Consider the following 20,950-nt stretch of genomic DNA (forward strand, 5'->3'; position numbering starts at 1 on the left):
TAATACCTTACCATTATTTGATTCCAAACAGTGCTTCGTCAGCTCCCAGATAGTCCAATTATGTTCCTGGCCAGCAGTACAGAAGGTGCTAACGGATCTGGCACGATCCTTTTTGAAAGTGTGGCCCTAAATCAAGGACAATTATACTCACCAAAAACAGGCATATTTCGTGCTCCTACTTCTGGTGCCTATCTCTTTTTGGTGACACTGGACTTTGGACCAGGCCCCTCTCTGGCTCAATTAAAGAGAGGTGGAGAAGTAGCTGCCTCCTTACGGCAGAACCCGAGGAAGTTGGGTGCACCTGCAACACGTGTCTGCATCCTGCAGATGGAGCAAGGAGAGGAACTCCGTCTAGAGCTGGTGCAGGGGACTTTAGAGCGCAACAACCCACAAGATAACACATTTGCTGGCCTACTAATGCTGCAGACCACCTGAGGACATGTGACACTCTAAAGGTGCAAAAAGACTGATTGCACTGCCCACCATTTAAAATTTACTTTCAGGATCTGAGAGACTTAAACAACAGCTCATGTTGTTAATAATAGGGACAGGTTATTAAGACATTGAGCACTGTTTGCAAGGGATAAGATTTAGATGATGTGGCCTTGTCTGGTGGAACATCAGAAGTCTTACATATTATATTCCTTACATACCCTGTGCCCTAAATACATTTCAAGATATTGTACTTTTTCAGTAAAATATAAGACGCACGAAAAACACAGAAAAAAAGTGTGTACTAAAATTATATATTTTTTAAAGATTACATGGACAAATATTATACAGAGTATGAGGCATACTTATAAGGCACCCTTTCAACATGGGGCTAAATAAAACAAAAACAGTTTTCCCAATTAGACACTAAATATTGTTTAATGTGTTACACAGAGGTGGGCTGATGGGTGATACTATGGTAAAGCACATTGAAATATCTACAGGCACATATACAGTATGGTCTAATCAACATACTTCATAGCTCTGCTTATAGTGAGAAGGTGCATTGTCGGTTGTCAGGTGAAGAACAGAAGCCATAGGGGATAAATGCTAAACCACTGGAATAGTCACAATGAGATTTCTCGGTCTTTAATGCAATCAAATGCTAACTTGAGGGTCCATTTGAAAATTCCTTTTCAGCCACAGAAAAGCTTTTGATATAGATGATCAGTTTCACAGATTCATTTTAGATAACTTGTATGGTAAAATCTACAAATGTATTTTCATATAGCTACACTAAATGTAGCATTTCTCTAGAATATTGTACTGTATGTTGAAGTTAACCACACTGAGGTGAGAGAATGTTTCCTTTCTTAGAGCTATTATTTATTTTCAGAATATTTGAAATCTTTTCGTTTCATACTGTACTAAAATCGTGACAAAGCACCTTAGTCTGGCACTGACATTATCAAAGCATTGTACATTCACACTTCCTGTCTGTAAGGGCCCAGATATTGGTGTAAAAGCTATTGTGAACTGTTGTTTTGTTACTATTAACAAATCACATTGGTCTTTTCAATGGCACTAAGAATAAACAACAAGTATTCTGGGATACAACTGCATTTTTTAAAAAGAATAATAAAATTAAATCTGCAAGGGAGTTCTGTAAACATGTTATGCAACGATGTGTATTTTGGGATAGTACCAGTTACCAAGACCGTGTTTTGGCAGCTCCAACTTGACTATTAAGCACTGATGACGAACAGATGTTCCTTACGGTCGTACCCTTCAACTTCAGGCAACTCAAAAACATAAACAGAGTTTAAACCATAATTAATAACATACCATCAGAATATCACCAAATCCTTAAAAGTTTGCACTTTAAAGCAAGTCACATTCATACCGATGGCATCCTGTACCAAAAAAAAAAAGAGACCCAGCTTCTCTGAATGAAGGAAACTCAGGAATGTATCAACTGTATCACACCAACCAGAAAGCGCACATCACCCCCACAAACACTACATTGATGTTGCCAAATCGCTGCTAGCAGGAGATCGCTCTCGACTGCAAACATCAGTGAGTATAAACAGTCTTACCTGATTAAAATGAGCTGTTTTGACAGCTGGTTTACTTTCTAAAAATATGGTCAAAGGCATAGTGAAAGATTCAATTGAAAATGTCGAGGATGTTAAAATGACATGCTTTAAACATTGCAAACAATATAATGTTCATGCAACAAAATCATGAATGGCATGCATCTCTTTATCTTTCTGTCAGGGGTCTTGTTATTTAATAAAGAAAGGCTATTTTCAGCAGAGAACATGTTGAGAGAACAACTACTGTATAGTTGAATTAGGATTTTTTAAAAGCCACACAATAGGCATCTAGAGGCACAGGTAATCTTCCTCTAGATGGTCTACAATGGCTGGACGAGATTATATCGATAGTATATTGTTTTGCTCTGTTTTCAGTTACTCTACTAGTATAATATATTTACATGTCATACATTAAATCACAGTATGCTTTACACAGATTCCATGAGAAGTCGACAGCATTTCATCCATATGGCAGGAGGTTTATCCCAGAATCTAAAGAAACGTATTCAGAACAACTGAGTGTATTTTAAGGCAGTGGGGTTTACTTGATCTCTCCCAAAACCTCCAGAAGGTCCCACTCTACTGTTTTTGTCTGTTGCAGTAATCCTCTGATCCAACTTCGCAATGATAGAGCTTTCACAGAAAGCAGCAAAAGCCACCATGTCTGATCCAACAGAAGAAAAGAGCTTGTTTCTCCTGAAGGGGACTATGATGTCAAAAACATGATCAGATTTTAATGTCTTGAGATTCCACCATTTTTGCCAAAGTCTTTTTGACTCGTAGGATGGTCAGTCGTGATGCAGGATTGTGGGCCCAGCATTCTGACATCAGTTTCAACATGGCCCTCAAGCACTAAGGAGACAAACTCTTCTCAGATCACGACATACATTTCAAGTTCCTATGCAAGGCTTCAAATGTTCACTAAATCTGTGCAGATGCTGCAAATATAATTGTAAATATACTGCCATCTGCTGGTCAGATACTGCTTGCCGACTTACCTCATCACTGTTCCATCTATTGGATACGGTGGGCCGCAGTCCTTTGACGCACACAACTTCCAGCATATCCTCATAAGACGGGTCTGATGGCACCATCTCATAATATGGTAGCTGATAGTCCTCAACGATACCTGGGAAACAATCGATGGATGTACTCATGAAGTACTTTTTGAATTCTGTAAACATCCACAACAGGAGCTGTTTTTATTTTAGATAGTTTTAGATCAAAAAATATTTAAAGTTGTGATGTAACAGAAGTAGTGACAGATCTTTTCGTTTGTATTGTGTGAGTGAAATTAATTATCGAAAAGAAAAGAAATGTAGGGCTTGGTTCAATCCATCAGATTCAGGCGGATCTGAATGGAAGCTTGCAGTTAACTATAAGAAAGGGGCGGAGTTTAAGGTGACTAAATGACTAGAGAGAAAGTCCAGAGAGAAGTCTCATTTCACCAGATGACCTTAAGATTTAACAATTTAAATAAAATTAAAATACATGGAAGATAAAGTTCAGTAGGATGCATTTACTAAATAGGTTGAGTTTCCATTTCATGTTGACTTTAAATTGACATGGCTTACACACACACACACACACACACACACACACACACACACACACACACACACACACACACACACACACACACACACACACACACACACACACACACACACACACACACACACACACACACACACACACACACACACACACACACACACACACACACACACACACACACACACACACACACACACACACACACACACACACACACACACACACACACACACACACACACACACACACACACACACAACATTTGACAGTAAATGTTTTCATTGTCTTTGAATACCTCCAGTGACACAGCGTCGGGCCATTTCCCATATAACCAGCCCGTAGCTGTAGATGTCCGCCATGATGTAGGCCTGGAAGTGGTTCTTATTCAGAGTCTCGTCCAGGACTTCTGGAGCCATATAGCGTCGGGTCCCCATACGTGTGCTCAATGGGATGTCCACTTCATTTGTGTCACTGAGACAAAAAACAAAACCAAAGAAGAAGAAAAAAAGAGTTACTTCCTCAAAATGACTGAAGAAACCACTTAAAACTTAGACTAGAAATCTAGACGCACCCTAGCCGCAGCAAATGTAATTTGCAATCAGGGTCGTCTAGCAACTCTCCGTTGGCTTGCGAGCTGGAAAAACCAAACTCTGGTAAGGCCAATCCCATCGTGTATAGAGTCGGTGGGCGGGCTGAACATAATGACGGCAGATTTGTGGCGGTTCCGCGGTGCTACTCATAAACAAAGAAGCTGGCGAACAGCAGCCTTTCAAATCGGCTTTGGCCACGACTCTGGAAGATTTGGAGTTAAGCTTTTCTTTGAGAAAAGAACAAAGAACGGCACTGAAGTCATTCTTAAGAAAGGAAGATGTGTTCGGAGTTTTGCCAAACGGATACAGCGAAAGTTTAATCTATCAACTAGCTCTGCTTCGTTGCTCTGGTTGGTTGTAGCGCTATCCTATTGCGTGCAGAGGGAATTTGAAAGACAACCGTTCATCCCACCCCTCGGATTGAGCCCTGCCAATGGTGTGTTCCCAGACCCAACATCTTGATGTGGGTCTGGCTTGTCAGGCTACTTAAAACTAGCTTTTAAAATGAATACAAAGTGTCAAAACACCTGTTGAATTTCACAGCAAGCCCAAGGTCCGCGATGCAACAGGTGCCGTTTTTCTTTATGAGGATGTTCTTGCTCTTCAGGTCTCTGTGAGCGATGGCTGGTTTTCCCTGCGTGCCGTAGATCTCCGTATGCAGGTGACACAGGCCACAGGCAGCAGAGTAGGCCAGTCTGAGCAAGGCCTGTGTGTCCAGAGTGGTGAACTTCAAATAGTCATACAAAGAGCCATTCTCATGGTAGTCTGTGATCAGGTACAGCTGAGTAGAGGCTCCAGTGCCATTTATGTCAGCAGCAATGAAGCCTTCGGGCAGAATGAAGAGAATCACGTAAACATGGTTTAATACACAATTGAAAACACTACACAATCTTGAAGGACATGAAGTGTACCTAGTATGTTCTCATGTCTCATTAGTACGGTTTGATAGATCTCGGTCTCTCTGAACCAGCTGGCCTCCTCTCGGGTAAAGAACACTTTCACTGCTACCTTCTCCCCCCTCCATCGACCAAGCCACACCTCTCCATATCTCCCTTTTCCAATAAGGCGCACCGTCTGGATTTGCTTAGCAATGGTGCGCTGCACCTATAAGATGTGAATAGAAACAGTGAGAAAAACGAGCTGTTGACACTGAAATCCTAAAGCCTGCATTTCTAATTTCTCACCAGCAGAGGGAGCCCAGAGCCACTGCCTGAGGTTTGAGACTGGTTGATGAGATCTTTCAGAGATTCTCCTACTGGGATAAAGGCCTCGTCCTGCTCCAGGTCTCTGTGGTAGCGCTGCCTTTCTGTCTGCCACTTATACCTGAGGACAGGACACAGTCAAAAATATTTTACATCCATGCCTGACGTCGGAAAGCTCTTTCCCCGACTCATGTTTTAATATCAAGACAAGGCATTCTCAACCCTGGTCCTCGAGGGCCACTGTCCTGCAGATTTTAGCTCCAACCCTAATCAAGCACAGCTGAACCAGCTAATTAAGCTCTTCAGGATTACTAGAAAGCTACAGGCAGGGGAGTTTGATCAAGGTTGGAGGTAAACTCTGCAGGACAGTGGCGGCCCTCGAGGACCAGGGTTGAGAACCCCTGCGTTTAACAGATAGTTCAGTAAACAGACACTTTAAAAGACGTATGTGTTATAAAGGCAAACTTTTAACCATGCAAAGGTATAGAGTCTTGCCCCTACTTGCAGTAACATAAGTGTTTGTCTTTCAACAACAACAGGCCATGATGTGGGTGGCATGTGTTTTCAAAGGCACTTTGCAAAAACACAGCAGCGTCAGTGTGTTTTGCTGCTTCAGTGCGGTGATGATCTCACCTGTAATAACAGATGACAGTGACACAGATGAGGGTGCAGAAGCACACAGACACTGAAATGAGGAAGGCCAGCCAGTGAGGGTCTGGTGGTTCTGCAACGAGATCAAGAGAAAACACGTGTCCATCATTAAAGCATTAGGTTAGCCAGGGTTCAATCAGCAGGCCTGTTCAGATTTTGACTTGCACTGCCACTGCACACATATTTATTTCACAAACAGTTTTGCTGGGAAATAATGGAACACATGCCAAACATTTTTAATAGGTTGTATTTTTAAACAGAATGAATATTTTGGAAGTGAAATATGAGAGGTGAATATGGATAATTGCATTTTTAATAATGAAAATGTGTGTGAAATGTTTTGAATTGAAATATTCAGATCTTAAATATACAACCATGTTGAATTTCATCCCATAAAAATGCAAGCCCTAAAAATACAATGTATTAAAATGCACATTTTTTCAAGCCATTTTTCTTCAAAAGCTCTTTTTTTTCTCCAAAAAATATTTGGCATTATTTTACTTCCATAGTTACCCTAAAAAAAAGTTTAAAATCAACAAGTTTTAATACTTCGCAGAAAATAACCTTACAATGCCATACAACTGCCAGGCAAATAATACTGAAGCTTACCTGAGTCTCGAGGCGGTAACTCTGGCTTTAGGTCTCGATTACAGAAGTCAAACTGGCAGCACTCGATGTTTCGACGTGTCTGTGCAAACTGCGAATCCTGTGAAAAATCCATTTCTCAAGTGAGTAAAACTTACAAAGTCTGATATTTAATCATGCAAGTTAAAGCGCGAGACACTTAAGAGAAACAACTTTCCTTACCTTGCACTGAAAGTGAGAGCCTTCATATTTCATGCAGCCTGAGCTTAAGATAACATCTCCATTTTCATCTTCTTCAATGATGGCGAAGCACTGCCCATTTGTCCTGTTGGGTTTAAAAGAAAATATACTTTTTTTGAATACATATAAACAAAGCATAAACAAATAATCACATTAAACAATGATCACTTAAAAAGGTGCCATAGCCTGTGACACTTACTCGCAGGTGTTGTTTTTAGCATCATCAGGGCAGTGACCTGAGCAGTGGCAGCTAAGGAAGCGGGCAGCATCTTCTGGTGCCACGGTAGAGTCGTCCCCGGGCCTTCTGGAGTCTGAGCCAGGCTTCACTCCAGTGCCCTGCAGCACATGGTCAGGGTTCTGCCCTGCTGTAAATGACACAATCAATGATAAGCTAGGTGCACAGACACACAAAATGACCAGCAGCTGTTAATAAACCCAAAACAAAATGCATTCATACCAGTCTTTTTGTATTATAGTACTCAGTAGCCAGTTCTGGCTGATAGTCGATTGCTTTTGAACCCTCATTTTGTGAATAATGTGGCTGTTCATGTAAACAGTCAAAGGCAGATGTTGTTGAGGTATTCATTTAAACAAAGTGCATTTAATATTTACTTTAATAAATGTTGAAGAAATGTTTATTTAATTCAAAATACACAAGGTCTACATAACATTGGTTAAATTTCATTTTAATAGCACATTAGTCTTTGGTATATTACTGAAATTGAATTGATAATCATTAAATTATTGACTACTAAAATGTAGGTATTGTATCAATCCTAAATAACGCCACCATGTCCTACACCCCCCCCCCATCCTTCGCTTCCCCTCTGTATTTGTGACAGCAAACCTGCTCCTGTTCAAATCCAGACCAACTAGCATGTACAATGAGATCACCATGTCCCTTTCTGTTTCACACCCTCACAAACATTTATTTCATACATCTTTTTATTTGCATTTAAGTTTAAATAAAGGCCTCTGAGACATGTCTCTACTGATCTCACAGTGTCTTCTTATCCTGTAACAGAGCATGTGTATATAGTGCTGTAGTTTTTTCTGTGGAGCATGAATCCACTGCAGATGTTCCAGTCTAGACTTGTCGCTAAAACAGCTAGGCCTAATCACTCACAAAGCAGCAGTTTGAGAGATTGGGCGGCAGGGTGACACGGCGCTCGCTTTATCAGCTGCATTCCATCCTCAGATCCCATTACAACTCGGTCTTATACAGCCTCTCCGTGTGCTGCATATCCTACAATTAGTATGGACTCTCCTCTTGGACTAATTCTATTAGGACTCTGTGATTAAATAGAGAGCTGGGCAAGATAAAGGAGCTTCTGATCTTCAATTCACTGCATAATTCAATGGATCGCCTACTATGCGCATACACTGAAAATGTGATTGATGAGTACACCAAACCAAATATAAACAGTATGAACCTAGGGATGGAACGATTACCGGTTTCATGATAACCACGATAAGGTTACACTATTCATATTAGGATACTCTGGATTACTAAAGAGCCTAGAAGACTTAAAGGATTAGTTCACTTTTAAATAAACTTTTGCTTATAATTTACTCACCCCCTTGTCATCCAAGATATCGCATAGCTGTCAACCCTCCCGTTTTTTCCGGGTTTCTCACGTATTTTAGCTCTTTTCCCGCTGTCTTCCCGTTTTAGTATTTTCCCGTAAAATATCCCATATTTTTACGTTCTGATTGTGTTAACTCAGAACACACAACTATCGGTGTCTGTGAAGTGGCTTGCTCTTGGGTTTACTAGACCTCCAGTCAAGCAGGTGGCAGTACACAGACAGTAGCGGCCAGTGTTTGCCAACCGGGGTGCCGTCTGAAGAGAGCAGGGGTGCCGTGTAAAAGTCCTTTAAATATTTTTTTTTTGTTCAAATTTTTCAAATAATCCTCTCTTTGTAAACTTTGTTCATTGCATGCCATATGTTCGAATATGACCAGTCATTTTCGCCGTCATCACCCGGGTTTAGTGCCGAGCTGTGAGAAAATGCGCCTCTGTGCGCTCATCCGAAAGCGCGCACACGTCTCACAGCGCGCAAATATTGAGTTCTCTTTCAAGTCTTGCTCTTGAACGGACAAACTCACGCAAAAAGTATGTCAACATGTCCATCTTGATGAGTATTCTAGCAGACATAGTCTGTATATGCCTTAAGTAAACTTTATACAGTCGAGAAAGACGATGCATAGCCATGCATTAGGTCTTAAAGGGGCAGCCTTTACTGCTGTCTGTTTAATGTAAACAAAAGACAAGGACATCACTCACGGCTCTTGATTGAATAGCTTTTGTAAGTTTAATAGAATTAATCTTTAATTTATACACTCAAATATGCAATGTTATTTTACATTTGATCAATTTCTGTACCTGAAATCTAATGTTAGACGACCTGAAAAACCTGAAAAGCATAGTTTATTTTATTAGTATCTTTTCTCGATAGTATTTATTTGTGTAGTATTTATACTGCTTGTATTTAAATGATTTGTTCTTATTATTTTCTTTATTTTTATTTGACAGTAGTCCTTTTTTCCCTGAACATAGCAAATACTGAACCGTACCGAAACGGTGAACCTAAAACCGTGATTCAAACCGAACCGTGAGCAATCTGTACCGTTACACCCCTAGCGTAACGCATGCGAGGGGGTGCCACAAAATGGAAAAACATTTTCAAAGGGTGCCCTGACTGAAAAAAGGTCGGGGAAACACTGGCTTAGGCTACTATCGAAGAAGAAGACAGTTGCAGCGGCGGGCGGGAGGAAGAGGGAAAAAGTAGCGGGAAGTAAACTTCAAGGAGAGTATAGTAGATGAGTGTGATGTACGATGATGGATCAGGACGCTGACGGCCAAAATCAAAATATATTGTGTAGTTATAAACTCTTTTTTTTAAGTTTGTGGGTAAGAATCGTGTAAAAAAAAAAAAATCCCTTATTTTGTGGATGGATTCCGGGAAATCTCCCTTTTTTCAATGTTCAATGTTGACAGCTATGAGATATCCATGTCTTTCTGTCTTCAGTCGAAAAGAAATGAAGATTTTTGATGAAAACATTTCAGGATATTTCTCCATATAATGGAATTCAATAGACCCCAAACGGTTCAAGGTCCAAATGAGAGGTTCAGTACAGCTTCAAAGGGCTTTAAAACACATCAAACGGTACCAGACACAAATGCTCGCCTTGCTCTGTTCAGTGTTGCGAGCTCGTGACGTCACGTAAAACGCAATTACGTTGAAAAGGTCACGCTAGACGCAGGCGCAAAGACGTTTGAATACGTGGATATGGTCATACGGTCCTCCTTCCCCTCATTTGTAAACACTGACTCGGTACTTCCGTCTTCCGCCTGAACAGAGCAAGGCGAGCATTTGTGCTTATAAAACTTAAACTTTATTTATTTTTTAAAAAAATGACCGATCGTTTCGCTAGATAAGACCCTTATTGATCGTCTGGTACCGTTTGATGTGGTTTAAAGCCCTTTTGAAGCTGTACTGAACCTCTCATTTGGACCTTGAACCGTTTGGGGTCTATTGAATTCCATTATATGGAGGAATATCCTGAAATGTTTTCATCAAAAATCTTCATTTCTTTTCGACTGAAGACAGAAAGACATGGATATCTTGGATGACAAGGGGGTGAGTAAATTGTAAGCAAAAGTTTATTTGAAAGTGAACTAATCCTTTAATATCAAACCAAACAAAATTACAACCCATAAGGTAATGAAAAATGTTCCAATATGTGACTGAGGACAAAAACAAATAGAAACACTGCAAATCCTAAATGAACAAAATGAGTAGTCTGATACAAAAACAAACAGGAATATTATTCAGCAAGTGCAGAGCATTTGTGTCCATCCTTCCTACGTCCTACTTAAGTAGGTAAGGAAGGATTCTCTATAAATTAGAGCTTTCTGCATTTTGGAGAGATATGGAGAGTCTATTCCTCTTTTCATCCAAAACATATATGTGGCTATACTGAATAGTCACTCACCATCAACACTCGGGTGCTAAACTTCAAGCGCTAGCAATACAACAAATTTTATAAAGTAATCAAATTGATTAAATCAAATTTGATTAACGTGAATGGCAAGGACGGCTTTATTAGTCTGCTTTCACTTTAACACCAAATACACAACTATATACGCTTACTTAAGACATAAACGACTGTGTTTTACGAAGATACTCGCACTGTTCAAGCCCAGTAAGAGAAGCACTCATGCGCTGTATGAGCAGCAGCTTTATGTGCTGACTGTGCTCAGAACCCGTCTCACAGTGCGCACATGTATCGAGTTTCGCTGCTTACTGCACATGAGCAGTTTCAAATCACTTGTTCTTAAATCACAAGGCTTAAAACACATTGTTTCTTGAGACCATGTAATAACTCCAAACTGATGATGACAGGACTGCGGCGCTCAAGTCTGACATCATCAATTTGCGATCGGTTGGTGAGATCTGCCTATTTTAGTGATCCCGATCGAGTCATAGAATGTGATGATCGGCATCCCTACAAGAACATTTTTCTTTTTTAATTTACATTTAAGAAGGAAAAACTAGGAAACTGTGGTGGTCTCCCACAGCAGCATCATTAAGGGGTCAAAGACCGAATGCGTGACAGCAGGAAACATTAGCAAGACGGTCGATCACAACACAAACAAGGGTGCTGGAGAAACACCCTGAGAAAACAGAGCTGATTGAGGCAGTGTAGTTAAAAGTCCAGATAAAGCTTGTGTAGCTGCGAGATGCTGCCTTTGATATGCTCAGTCTAACACAACGATTCTAGACCACAAACTAAATGACACATTTAGCCTCTCAAGTGCTCTCGTTCAGGGTGCGGACAGATTCCATAACTTTCTTAAGTAGATAAAACACTCAGTCTCATGTTACTTTACTAAACTATAAAAATCAACTCTTAAAGAGAATTATACTGTCTAGACTTAATCTCATTCAACTGCTCGCAAGGGATTTCTATGAGGTCATTTCTGTAATTGAGCTACTCATAAAGCAAATGTAAGAGGTTGTGTGGCCTTGAGCCCAGGCTAAGGGAGACAGTCCCCCTTTATGACGGCAGACCCTGATACACAGGGCCAGCATGGAAATTTCACATTAGGAGAAGGCTGTACAACGATCAAATGGGCAAACTCCCAAAGAGGAACACTGGGGATCCCTTCTCCATAACTCTTTACTGCTTTTTTTCTCTATTCTCTCCACTCAGGGTCAGAGCTTGAGGAATGACTTTCTGATTGAAGGATCTTCAATACAATACAGGTTTTCAATACAACTGTACAAATATCCATGGGAGTGGCAGAAAGTGTAACTTGCAAAAATGTTAGGATTTCAAAACTCTAAAGTTCTTAAAAAAGATGCAAAGGAGTCTTTCTGACTGCTGGACTGTGACTGGTTGTGGGCGATGATTGATGTGTCAGACGGGGTCATAAAAGCCTCCACATTCACATGTGTGCCTAATTCTGCCGCCAGTTACAGGGAGGTCTGACAGAACATTTCTCTCTAGTAGATTTGAGCCTACAGCAAAGTTGAATTATACCATTTCCCTTTAGAGCAATTCGCAATTTCATTGACAAGACTATATTGCACTTAAAGGGTTAGTTCACCCAAAAATGAAAATTCTGTCATTAATTACTTACTGTGCGTTCACACCGCCGCCGGCGAGAGTGTCAAAGTGGCTGGAAGTCATTCATTCTCAATGGGAGCCCGGCGGCGAGCTCCGGCGAGAGCGGCGCGGCGCGTCTTGGACGATTTGGGCGTCAAGGAGAGTTGAAGTCAGGTCAACTTTATGGTAATGAGCTATGACGCGGTTCGGCGGCAGCCGGCGGCAACCAATGGGAAATGTAGTAGTGCTCCGCTTGAGATGATTCTAGAGAACGCAGTGCTGTAAACTTCGGTTCCGACCACATTAGTTCCCAAGCAAAATAGAGGAGGTTGATCACTGCTGGTGCGGCGGGTTTGATAAGACGTGCAACATTATTTATCCACCACACAAATGGCTTTTAATTGGTTTATTTCGTTAGCAAACATGTAACTATAATTGTTAAGTTCTTTCCATCGATCTGCTTTTTTTAAACTTTCACATTTAAATGATTTCATGAGGTTATATTATACGGTTATACCCTACTTGTGGTCAGTCAGCACAAATGCCGGTCAACATGAATGTTTGCTTTGCAGCCCCTTTAAATGCCGTTTCAAAAAAGACCAAGCATTCGATCTACGTCAGAGCGGCAGCGCGTCCACGAATCTTTCTACAGCGTCGATGGCAGGGCGGCCAGAGCGAAGTTTGACGCTCTCGCCGGCGGCGGTGTGAACGCACAGTTACCCTCATGTCGTTCGACACCCGTAAGACCTCCGTTCATCTTCGGAACACAAATTAAGATATTTTAGTTGAAATCTGATGGCTCTGAAAGGCCTCCATTGGCACAATGCACGGTTCACTCTCAAGACCCTTAAAAGGTACTAAAGACGTCGTTACAAAGTCCATCTCACTACAGTGGTTCTAAAATAACTTTATGAATCTGCGACAATAGTTTTTGTGCGCAAAAAAACCCCAAATAACGACTTATATAGTGATGACGATTTCAAAACAAAGCATCATGAAGCTTCGAAGCGTTATGAATCACTGAGTCGATTCAGCGATTTGAATCGCCAAATTTCAGCAGTTTGGCGGTTTGACACGCCATCCGAATCATCATTCGGCTCAGTGATTCATAACGCTTCGAAGCTTCATAATGCTTTGTTTTGAAACAGTCATCACTATGCAAGTCGTTATTTAGGGTTTTTTTGCGCACAAAAACTATTGTCGCCGATTCATAAAGTTATTTTAGAACCACTGTAGTGAGATGGACTTTGTAACGACGTCTTTAGTACCTTTTAAGGGTCTTGAGAGTGTAGAGTACCATTGAGCCAATGGAGGACTTTCAGAGCCATCAGATTTCAACTAAAATATCTTAATTTCTGTTCCGAAGATGAACGGAGGTCTGACGGGTGTCGAACGACATGAGGGTAAGTAATTAATGACAGAATTTTCATTTTTGGATGAACTAACCCTTTAATTGTTTATGATCAATCCTCACACATGGTACAATTAAAATAAGTTATACGTGTCATTAAATTGTTAGTGTCATTTCTGGGGTAAATTTACATGTATTTTAAGGGGTTCACCTCAGGGAAAGAAAGTTAAATGCCTACCTGCATTTAAAACACATTTTCTTCTCCCCTAGGAGGAGTGCTAACCCCATTCACTATTCAGTCCAGGTAGAAGTCTACAATTGCTTGGGGGGAAAAAAAACCCTACACTGCACTGAGAAGGCAACTGAGGGCTTTCAGTCGCCAATGTCACCTCTCTGTTTCTTGAAGATTATGTTTCAGAGGGGCAGACACCTGCCTGAAATTACATCTCAGGGGTGCATCTGATGAGCAAGGTAAAAAAGATGTACTATAGAGGTATTTAACTAGCTGTTACACAACTCTAACACTGGGAGAAACAACAGTGCATTGAGAAGTCAAATGTCCTCGCCTTCATGCTGCGTCTCTGGTTTCAACCATCTCCTACTTTTCTGCTGCATCTGTATAAAAATACACCGACAAGGACATTAGACTGATGTTAGATATAATATGAACTCAAAGGAAAACTGAGCTGTTTGAAAATCTGACTACTGTGCATGTTACAAGACAACTTCTCTTTCTCTCATCTAAATTTATTAGAATCAAATAAACGACAGCACCAAAATGGCATTGAAAATATAGAGTTAATATGCAGTGGCAAGTGTTGAAGCCTGGATTAAATTATAGAACTTCTCAACCATGTAATAATGTAATATATAAATAATAAATAAATAAAAGCTTGAATAAAAAATTAAATAAAAAAGGTGAATAAAAATAAAAATAGATTAATAAATTAATTTAAAAAAATAAAATAAACTGCTCAAGTTTTTTTGACAGTGTGGAACAGGAAGGAAGCCATTCGTAATATCTCAAATCTGAGCACACTTATTAGGGGCTTAAATCTGAAGATCAACAACACAAAAGGGTCAAAGTATTTCCGGAGAACACAGAGTGTTTGGAATAGTTCGTACCCACTAGCAATTTTGACAGTGCCATAGAGGAAATTGTTAATGTGCTAAAAAAGGAAGAGAGAGCAGCAACAATCACTTCAACAGCTTCCTTTAGTGGGGGGCCTCCGAAAGGCTCGTGGTTCAGGAGTGAGTCACGATAGGAACGATGTCTTTTGAACTCCCTGGCATGAGTAAACACACATCAGAGATATCAGACAGTGTTCTAAACCTCAGCACAAACTGTTGTCTGCACATAGACAGACATTCAGAGTTAAAATATGTTAACACAAACAATGTGAGCTAAAATATAAAGCTGTAGGCAAGTTTCAACTCAAACTTTTTTTTTTTCCCTTTGCTCAAAAACGGCTTTCCAAGCAATCGGCTGTTGCTGTTTGCCTTCACAGCTCATTGACTGTCCACAGGCAACCATCACAGAAGCCTATGCAGTTCACTGGTTTGACTCAGGGAGGGCATTTTTACTAAACAACGGTATCAGTTTTCTTTGACATCAGTAAACATCACGTTATTAAGCATTAGGAAACGTTTAGATGAGCACATATGATTCCTGCCCTGCTGTACTGCATGAAGAACCACGACGCATGCGCAAGAGTAGAGCCGGCGTTCTGACACATGACCCGGAAGCGAGGAACTTTGTTTAAAAGCAGAGGAAGACGTGCCATATCGAAGCTGTTGAATTCTACATTGATTGTGCTTTAGGTCTTGGCATAGTGCTCAAAATGGTGCTGCATTTCGTGGATGCCTGAACTGTGCTCGACGTCATTTTCTCGTGCATGCGTCATGGTGCTTCATGAGTTCACGTCTGAAGCCCAGAATAAAGTTGAATGAAGTCGCTATTTAGATTTTTTGTTTGAGCACAAAAACTATTCTCGTCGCTTCATAAAATTATTGTAGAACCACTGTAGTGAGAGGGACTTTGTAATGACGTCTTTAGTACCTTTTATGGGTCTTGTGAGTGCAAAATGCATTGCTGCCAATGGAGGCCTTTCTGAGCCATCGGATTTCAACAAAAATATCCTAAAGGTCCTGTTCTTCGTGATCCCATTTTTCAAACTTTAGTTAGTGTGTAATGTTGCTGTTAGAGCATAAATAATACCTGTAAAATTATAAAGCTCAAAGTTCAATGCCAAGCGAGATATTTTATTTAACAGAAGTTCCCTTTCAAAGCCTACAGCGAACGGCCAGTTTGGACTACATCCCTGTACATCCTGCTTTAATGACGTCAGTAGAACAGTTTGTCGACTAACCTCCGCCCACAAGAATACGCTAAAAAGGGGGCGTGGTCTTGTTGCTCCCTCGTGGAGAAGAGAAAGTGTTGCGTTCGGTTCGGTTGCGTTTGTCGCCATCAGACGCTGTTATTTTCATCCCGGAGTCAAATCACCTTTGTTTGGCCTTCAGGGGCTGTAGTTTGAGTGCGTTCATCGCCCCGTTATGGTAAGAGGCGTGACCTTCCCGGGCAACGTGCCCTAAGCTGCTGTCGAATCACAACACGGGAACCACTGGCACAATCAGAACTCGTTACGTATTTCTGAAGGAGGGACTTCATAGAACGAGGAAATTCTCAGGCCGTTTTGAGGACAGTGAAAACAGCAGTATACAGATAAGTAAATTGTGTGAAAAATACTGTGTTTTTTTACACATGAAACATGAACACATGTTATATTGCACACTGTAAACACAATCAAAGCTTAAAAAAACACAAAAAACGGGACCTTTAATTTGTGTTCTAAAGATGAACAAAGGTCTTACGGGTGTTGAACGACATGAGGTTAAGTAATTAATGACAGAATTTTCATTTTTGGGTGAACTAACCCTTTAACATCCTGTGTACCCCCTCTCTTCCAGACTGCAGTCACACCTTTTCAATAACTAGCATATGACATTAACTTTACACATTAACTCATAACGTCAGCAGTCACAACTTTGTTTTTGGCATTGTAAAAATATTGAAATCATTGTAATGCATCACCATAAGATTTTACAATGATGTTTCTTCACTTTGAATCAGAAACTCTAAACAGCGAACTGGGTAGCGCGTAAATATGTTGTTTGTACAGTACAGTAAAGTTTTTTTTAACAAATTGACCAAATGCTAAGGCTGTACGATTAATCGAAAAATAATCGAAACCGTAATTCAGAAACTCTAACCGACCTATTTTTCCCATGTCGGTTATTTCGGTTTTAGTCAAGTGACTCCGCCCCGTCAGTTACATCAGGTACAGTTTGCAGGCACACAGAAAGATGCAGGAGCAGTTATCTTTGTTTATAGATGCCCAGAATCACTATAGTAACTGCATGTTTTACACAGGTGAATTAATTGCCGTTCTTATAGCCTACGCGCTGCCACACACACACACACACACACACACACACACACACACACACACACACACACACACACACACACACACACACAGACGGCGCAAGCCCCGAAGCCAGATCGCTTTCACTTTCGTCCTCATAAAGTTTTTCAAGTAAATGCTTGCCAGTTTAAGCATTCAAAGCGATTGTTCACTATTCAAAAACAACAATCCGGAAAACTTCTCCGTTCAGTGCTATGCTTTTTTCTGTGAAACAGAGAGCCGAGTCGTGTCGCGTCTCTGACAACGTGCGCGCCCTGAAGGCAGACCTCTTTCACCGGCGTCCAAAAGCTTTGTAATTTGTATGTGTTTTAAGGCCTGCCAGTTTGAACATTAAAGCGATTTTAGACCATCAGATGTGTATTATGTTGAACTAATGACTGATATATTGTGACAAACGAACACACAGACAGTAGCTCGCACATGACATGAAGATTGCACGCAGAGAGCAGCGCAGAAACGCAGTGTCAATGTGATATTTAAAATATATCGAGATATTTTTTAAACACGATATGGATTTTGACATATCGTATATATCGATATATTGTTTATATTTAATTCTGATTCCGCTACTTTGCTTGTTTGCCTTCTCTGTGCTGTGCTCGCCCCCGCTCGCTCGCCCCCCGCCTCCTTGCTTTTGTTCCCCCTCCCCTCGCGTGTTGTAATGGCGGCGTCCGGAACCAGCTCGGAGGCTACAGAACTCGTCTTAAAAACAACTGGCTCCATTATATGGAGATACTTCGGTTTTAAGGCGTCGGGCGAACAGCAGACAGATGTCTACTGCCATGAATGCCGACAGTTGGTTCTCAAACACTTGATCCAAGATAGTTTACCTAGGCAGCATTACTTTGCGAGACAAGAACTCCCGCGACTGTACACTACGGAGAGAGAGCGGCTTGCTTGCTGGAGAAGGTTACTTACTATGCCCTTGATTAGAGTTGTTTTATTTTTGAATGAAAATTCATTATTTGCATGCGTTTTAAAGCCTTGCGCGTAGGGCACCATGCGCTTTCCCAAGCGCGCGCACTGTTTTATTTTTACATTTATTAATTAAATTTCGTACTTAAATGTTGCTGTACAGCTCTGAGCTGCCAGTGTAAATCTTTATAAATATATATTTATTTTATATTATACAGTACACTAGGAATGTGTACAAGGTTTTTTAAAAGTAAAGTTTTAAGTTTAAGTAAGGTTTTTCAAGTCTTTTAAGTAAAATAAAGAAAGAGTATTGCAATAATTTTTATTTTTTTTCCCACCTTAAGCTCTTGCTGTTCGGCTAAGAATAGAATAGCAAAAATCTGAACCGAACCGAAAACCGTGGTAAAAAAAAACGAGGTATGTATTGAACTGTGGACTTACTGTATTTTTGCATCCCTACTTTGTTCCTACATGAACTGCCTACCTCTTTGCACTTCAATAAAAAAAAAAGACTTTGTGGTATTTGGCATATTCGTTTTTGGGGGGTTATTTTTCCTGTAAAGATATCGAGATATATATCGTATATCGAGATATAGCAAAATATATCGAGATATATTTTTTGCTCCATATCGCCCAGCCCTAATTCACACACACAATCACCCTCTCATTAATGCATCCAAATAAATGTAATGTAGGACTACTGTGTTAATTTATCTGTATCTGATGTACAACAAGCAGAAATCTGCCACACAGACAATAACTGCTGAAAGTGAACCGTTTCCTTCAAGTATTTTAAAATCACAAAGAAATGCACTTTCATTAGAAAAAAAAATTCCACCTTTAATAGTAGAAAATATTTACAGTTAAAATCAGGAACTTACTCAAAAACCTTGTGAGGGCAAAAAATTTTGTCAATTGACTATTGTTTCTACTTATGTGGTGGAGAAGGTGACGGAGCTATAAGCATCTAAACTTATGTTCCTGAGTTGTGCTGTTGATGAAATATAGGCTAAATTGTAATTCTATACGACAAAAGGGATTGCCATATGTATCTACCGTTGTAGTTTGTACATTTATATGACAACACTGGCAGGAAATGATATTAACCTTTGTCATTTGTCAAACTGTTATGTATGCTACTTGGAGTTTCCTATTGTTACTGTACTAGCATCTTGCGTTGGATCTAGACAACACAGGGGACATTATCATTAATGTTGTCTCACAAAGAAATTTTCAATTTAATCAGAAATTGTTTAGACAGTATCTGGTTATAGATAAACATCAACCATGCCTGTTGTCAGTTTTGTTCTGTGGGAAGGATATGAAAAGTCCTCACGTCCCCTGCACAGCCTGGAACATAACATTCATTTCCACGATCTGCCATTTTCGCTATCCTCGCTTGACACTTGTTTATTCACAATACCTGCAGAACTTCCGCCTGGCCTTGAACATGTGCTGGCATATGCAAATGCTGGGGGCTTACATATTAATGATCCCGACTGTTGCGTAACAGTCGGTGTTATGTTGAGATTTGCCAATTTTTCAGTGGTGTTTTTCACGCACAAGATTTACATATGAAGGAGGAAGCAATGGTGTTTGAGACTCACTGCATGTGATGTTCATGTACTAAACTCTTGTTATTCAACTATGCCAAGGTTAATTCAATTTTTCATTCTAGGGCACCTTTAAATACTCTCCTCCCATAAATTTTGCGTCTGAAAGGTAAACTCCTACAAATGCATATGCAATAAGTTCAACTGCAAAAATAACTCTGCCCATGCCTTTTCAGCACTATTTTTCACTGCACGTCTTTAGTAAATCCTGAAAGTAGTTTTTTAATGCCAAAAGAGGGTTTTGTGCTGGCGCAACCTGTTAATAGATCTGGCCCTAGATGTGGCATTTTGCCAGTTAGAAATACATGTTATTTTAAAGGTGATGCAGAATTAAATGAATGGCAAAACTCAGCATTTTGTTCACGTACCCCCCTCTGTCACCTCACATATACCAGTTTGGGAACCAATGCAGTATGGTGAAAAAATTAGTGAAGACCTTTGAGTTACTGTGTGAATATGATGAGTATTTGATAAGCTCTTTGATAAGAATTAAATATTTAAATGCTTGCAAGTTGAGCTCTCACAGTTGCTCTCGAGATCGCATTCATGTGTTCACATATAACAAGCTGAACAGCTCAAACGAGAAGGCACAAATAGCCAGACAAATTCCAAGCACCATATCGGAATACCTATTATGTGTTTAAGACATGGTTTATGTAATGAGTATGAATATAAGCTAAAGCTACTGTGAAAAAAACCCCCACTTACCTCCAGCGCAGAGCCTGAGAAGAAGGTAGACTTCAGCCAAAACCACAGTGACGGACAAAAGCTGTGCCATTGTCAAACAGCCTTGTTTAAACCGTTGGGGTGAGGATGAGATCAGTGATGACGGCTGCTTGTGATCCTAAAATCCCAGTGAACACTACCAGGTGGAATCAGTTATAGCTCAAGGGACAGAAGAGATGCAGAGGATAAGAGGAAGATGTAGGAGGATGACAATGGCACTAACAACTCAAAGGTCCTTTCTCACGGGGTCCACGGCACTAGAATAAAAAAAAAGACAAAGTACATGTGATGAGCAGATCATACCAGTCTCAATGCATCTTTCGAGATTGTGTTTAAACACAATGTCTACAAACACAGTCCAAAAATTGCTTTGCTTTAGTTACACTCTATGA

The 20,950-nt window shown here is 40.3% G+C and overlaps 2 protein-coding genes across 4 annotated transcripts in view; one reads left to right on the plus strand and one right to left on the minus strand.

Annotated features, from left to right (window-relative positions):
* Positions 1-2,247, plus strand: part of mmrn2a (multimerin 2a) — a 24,755-nt gene extending 22,508 nt beyond the window's left edge. For both annotated transcript variants that reach the window (XM_079842795.1, XM_079842796.1), the window contains exon 8: positions 32-2,247. In XM_079842795.1, coding sequence (XP_079698921.1) covers positions 32-435 — 404 coding nt within the window. In that variant the 3' untranslated portion in view covers positions 436-2,247. The remainder of the gene's footprint in view (positions 1-31) is intronic.
* bmpr1aa (bone morphogenetic protein receptor, type IAa) lies at positions 733-20,812 on the minus strand. 2 transcript variants are annotated; one of them, XM_079842813.1, is made up of 11 exons: positions 20,541-20,812; positions 7,052-7,217; positions 6,835-6,937; positions 6,637-6,733; positions 6,010-6,100; positions 5,359-5,497; positions 5,086-5,278; positions 4,702-4,999; positions 3,880-4,055; positions 3,026-3,156; positions 733-2,879 (listed from the first exon to the last, which is right to left on the minus strand). In XM_079842813.1, the coding sequence occupies exons 1-11, from the start codon at positions 20,608-20,610 to the stop codon at positions 2,754-2,756; spliced, it is 1,590 nt and encodes a 529-aa protein (XP_079698939.1). In that variant the 5' UTR covers positions 20,611-20,812; the 3' UTR covers positions 733-2,753. The 2 variants fall into 2 exon arrangements, with proteins under 2 accessions (XP_079698939.1, XP_079698940.1); XM_079842814.1 differs by lacking the exon at positions 20,541-20,812 and adding an exon at positions 14,386-14,428 and having other exon boundaries at positions 7,052-7,214.
* Positions 20,813-20,950: the final 138 nt, after the last annotated feature.

Source organism: Gobio gobio (genome assembly GCF_949357685.1).
Source record: "Gobio gobio genome assembly, chromosome: 18".
NCBI classification, from domain to species: domain Eukaryota; kingdom Metazoa; phylum Chordata; class Actinopteri; order Cypriniformes; family Gobionidae; genus Gobio; species Gobio gobio.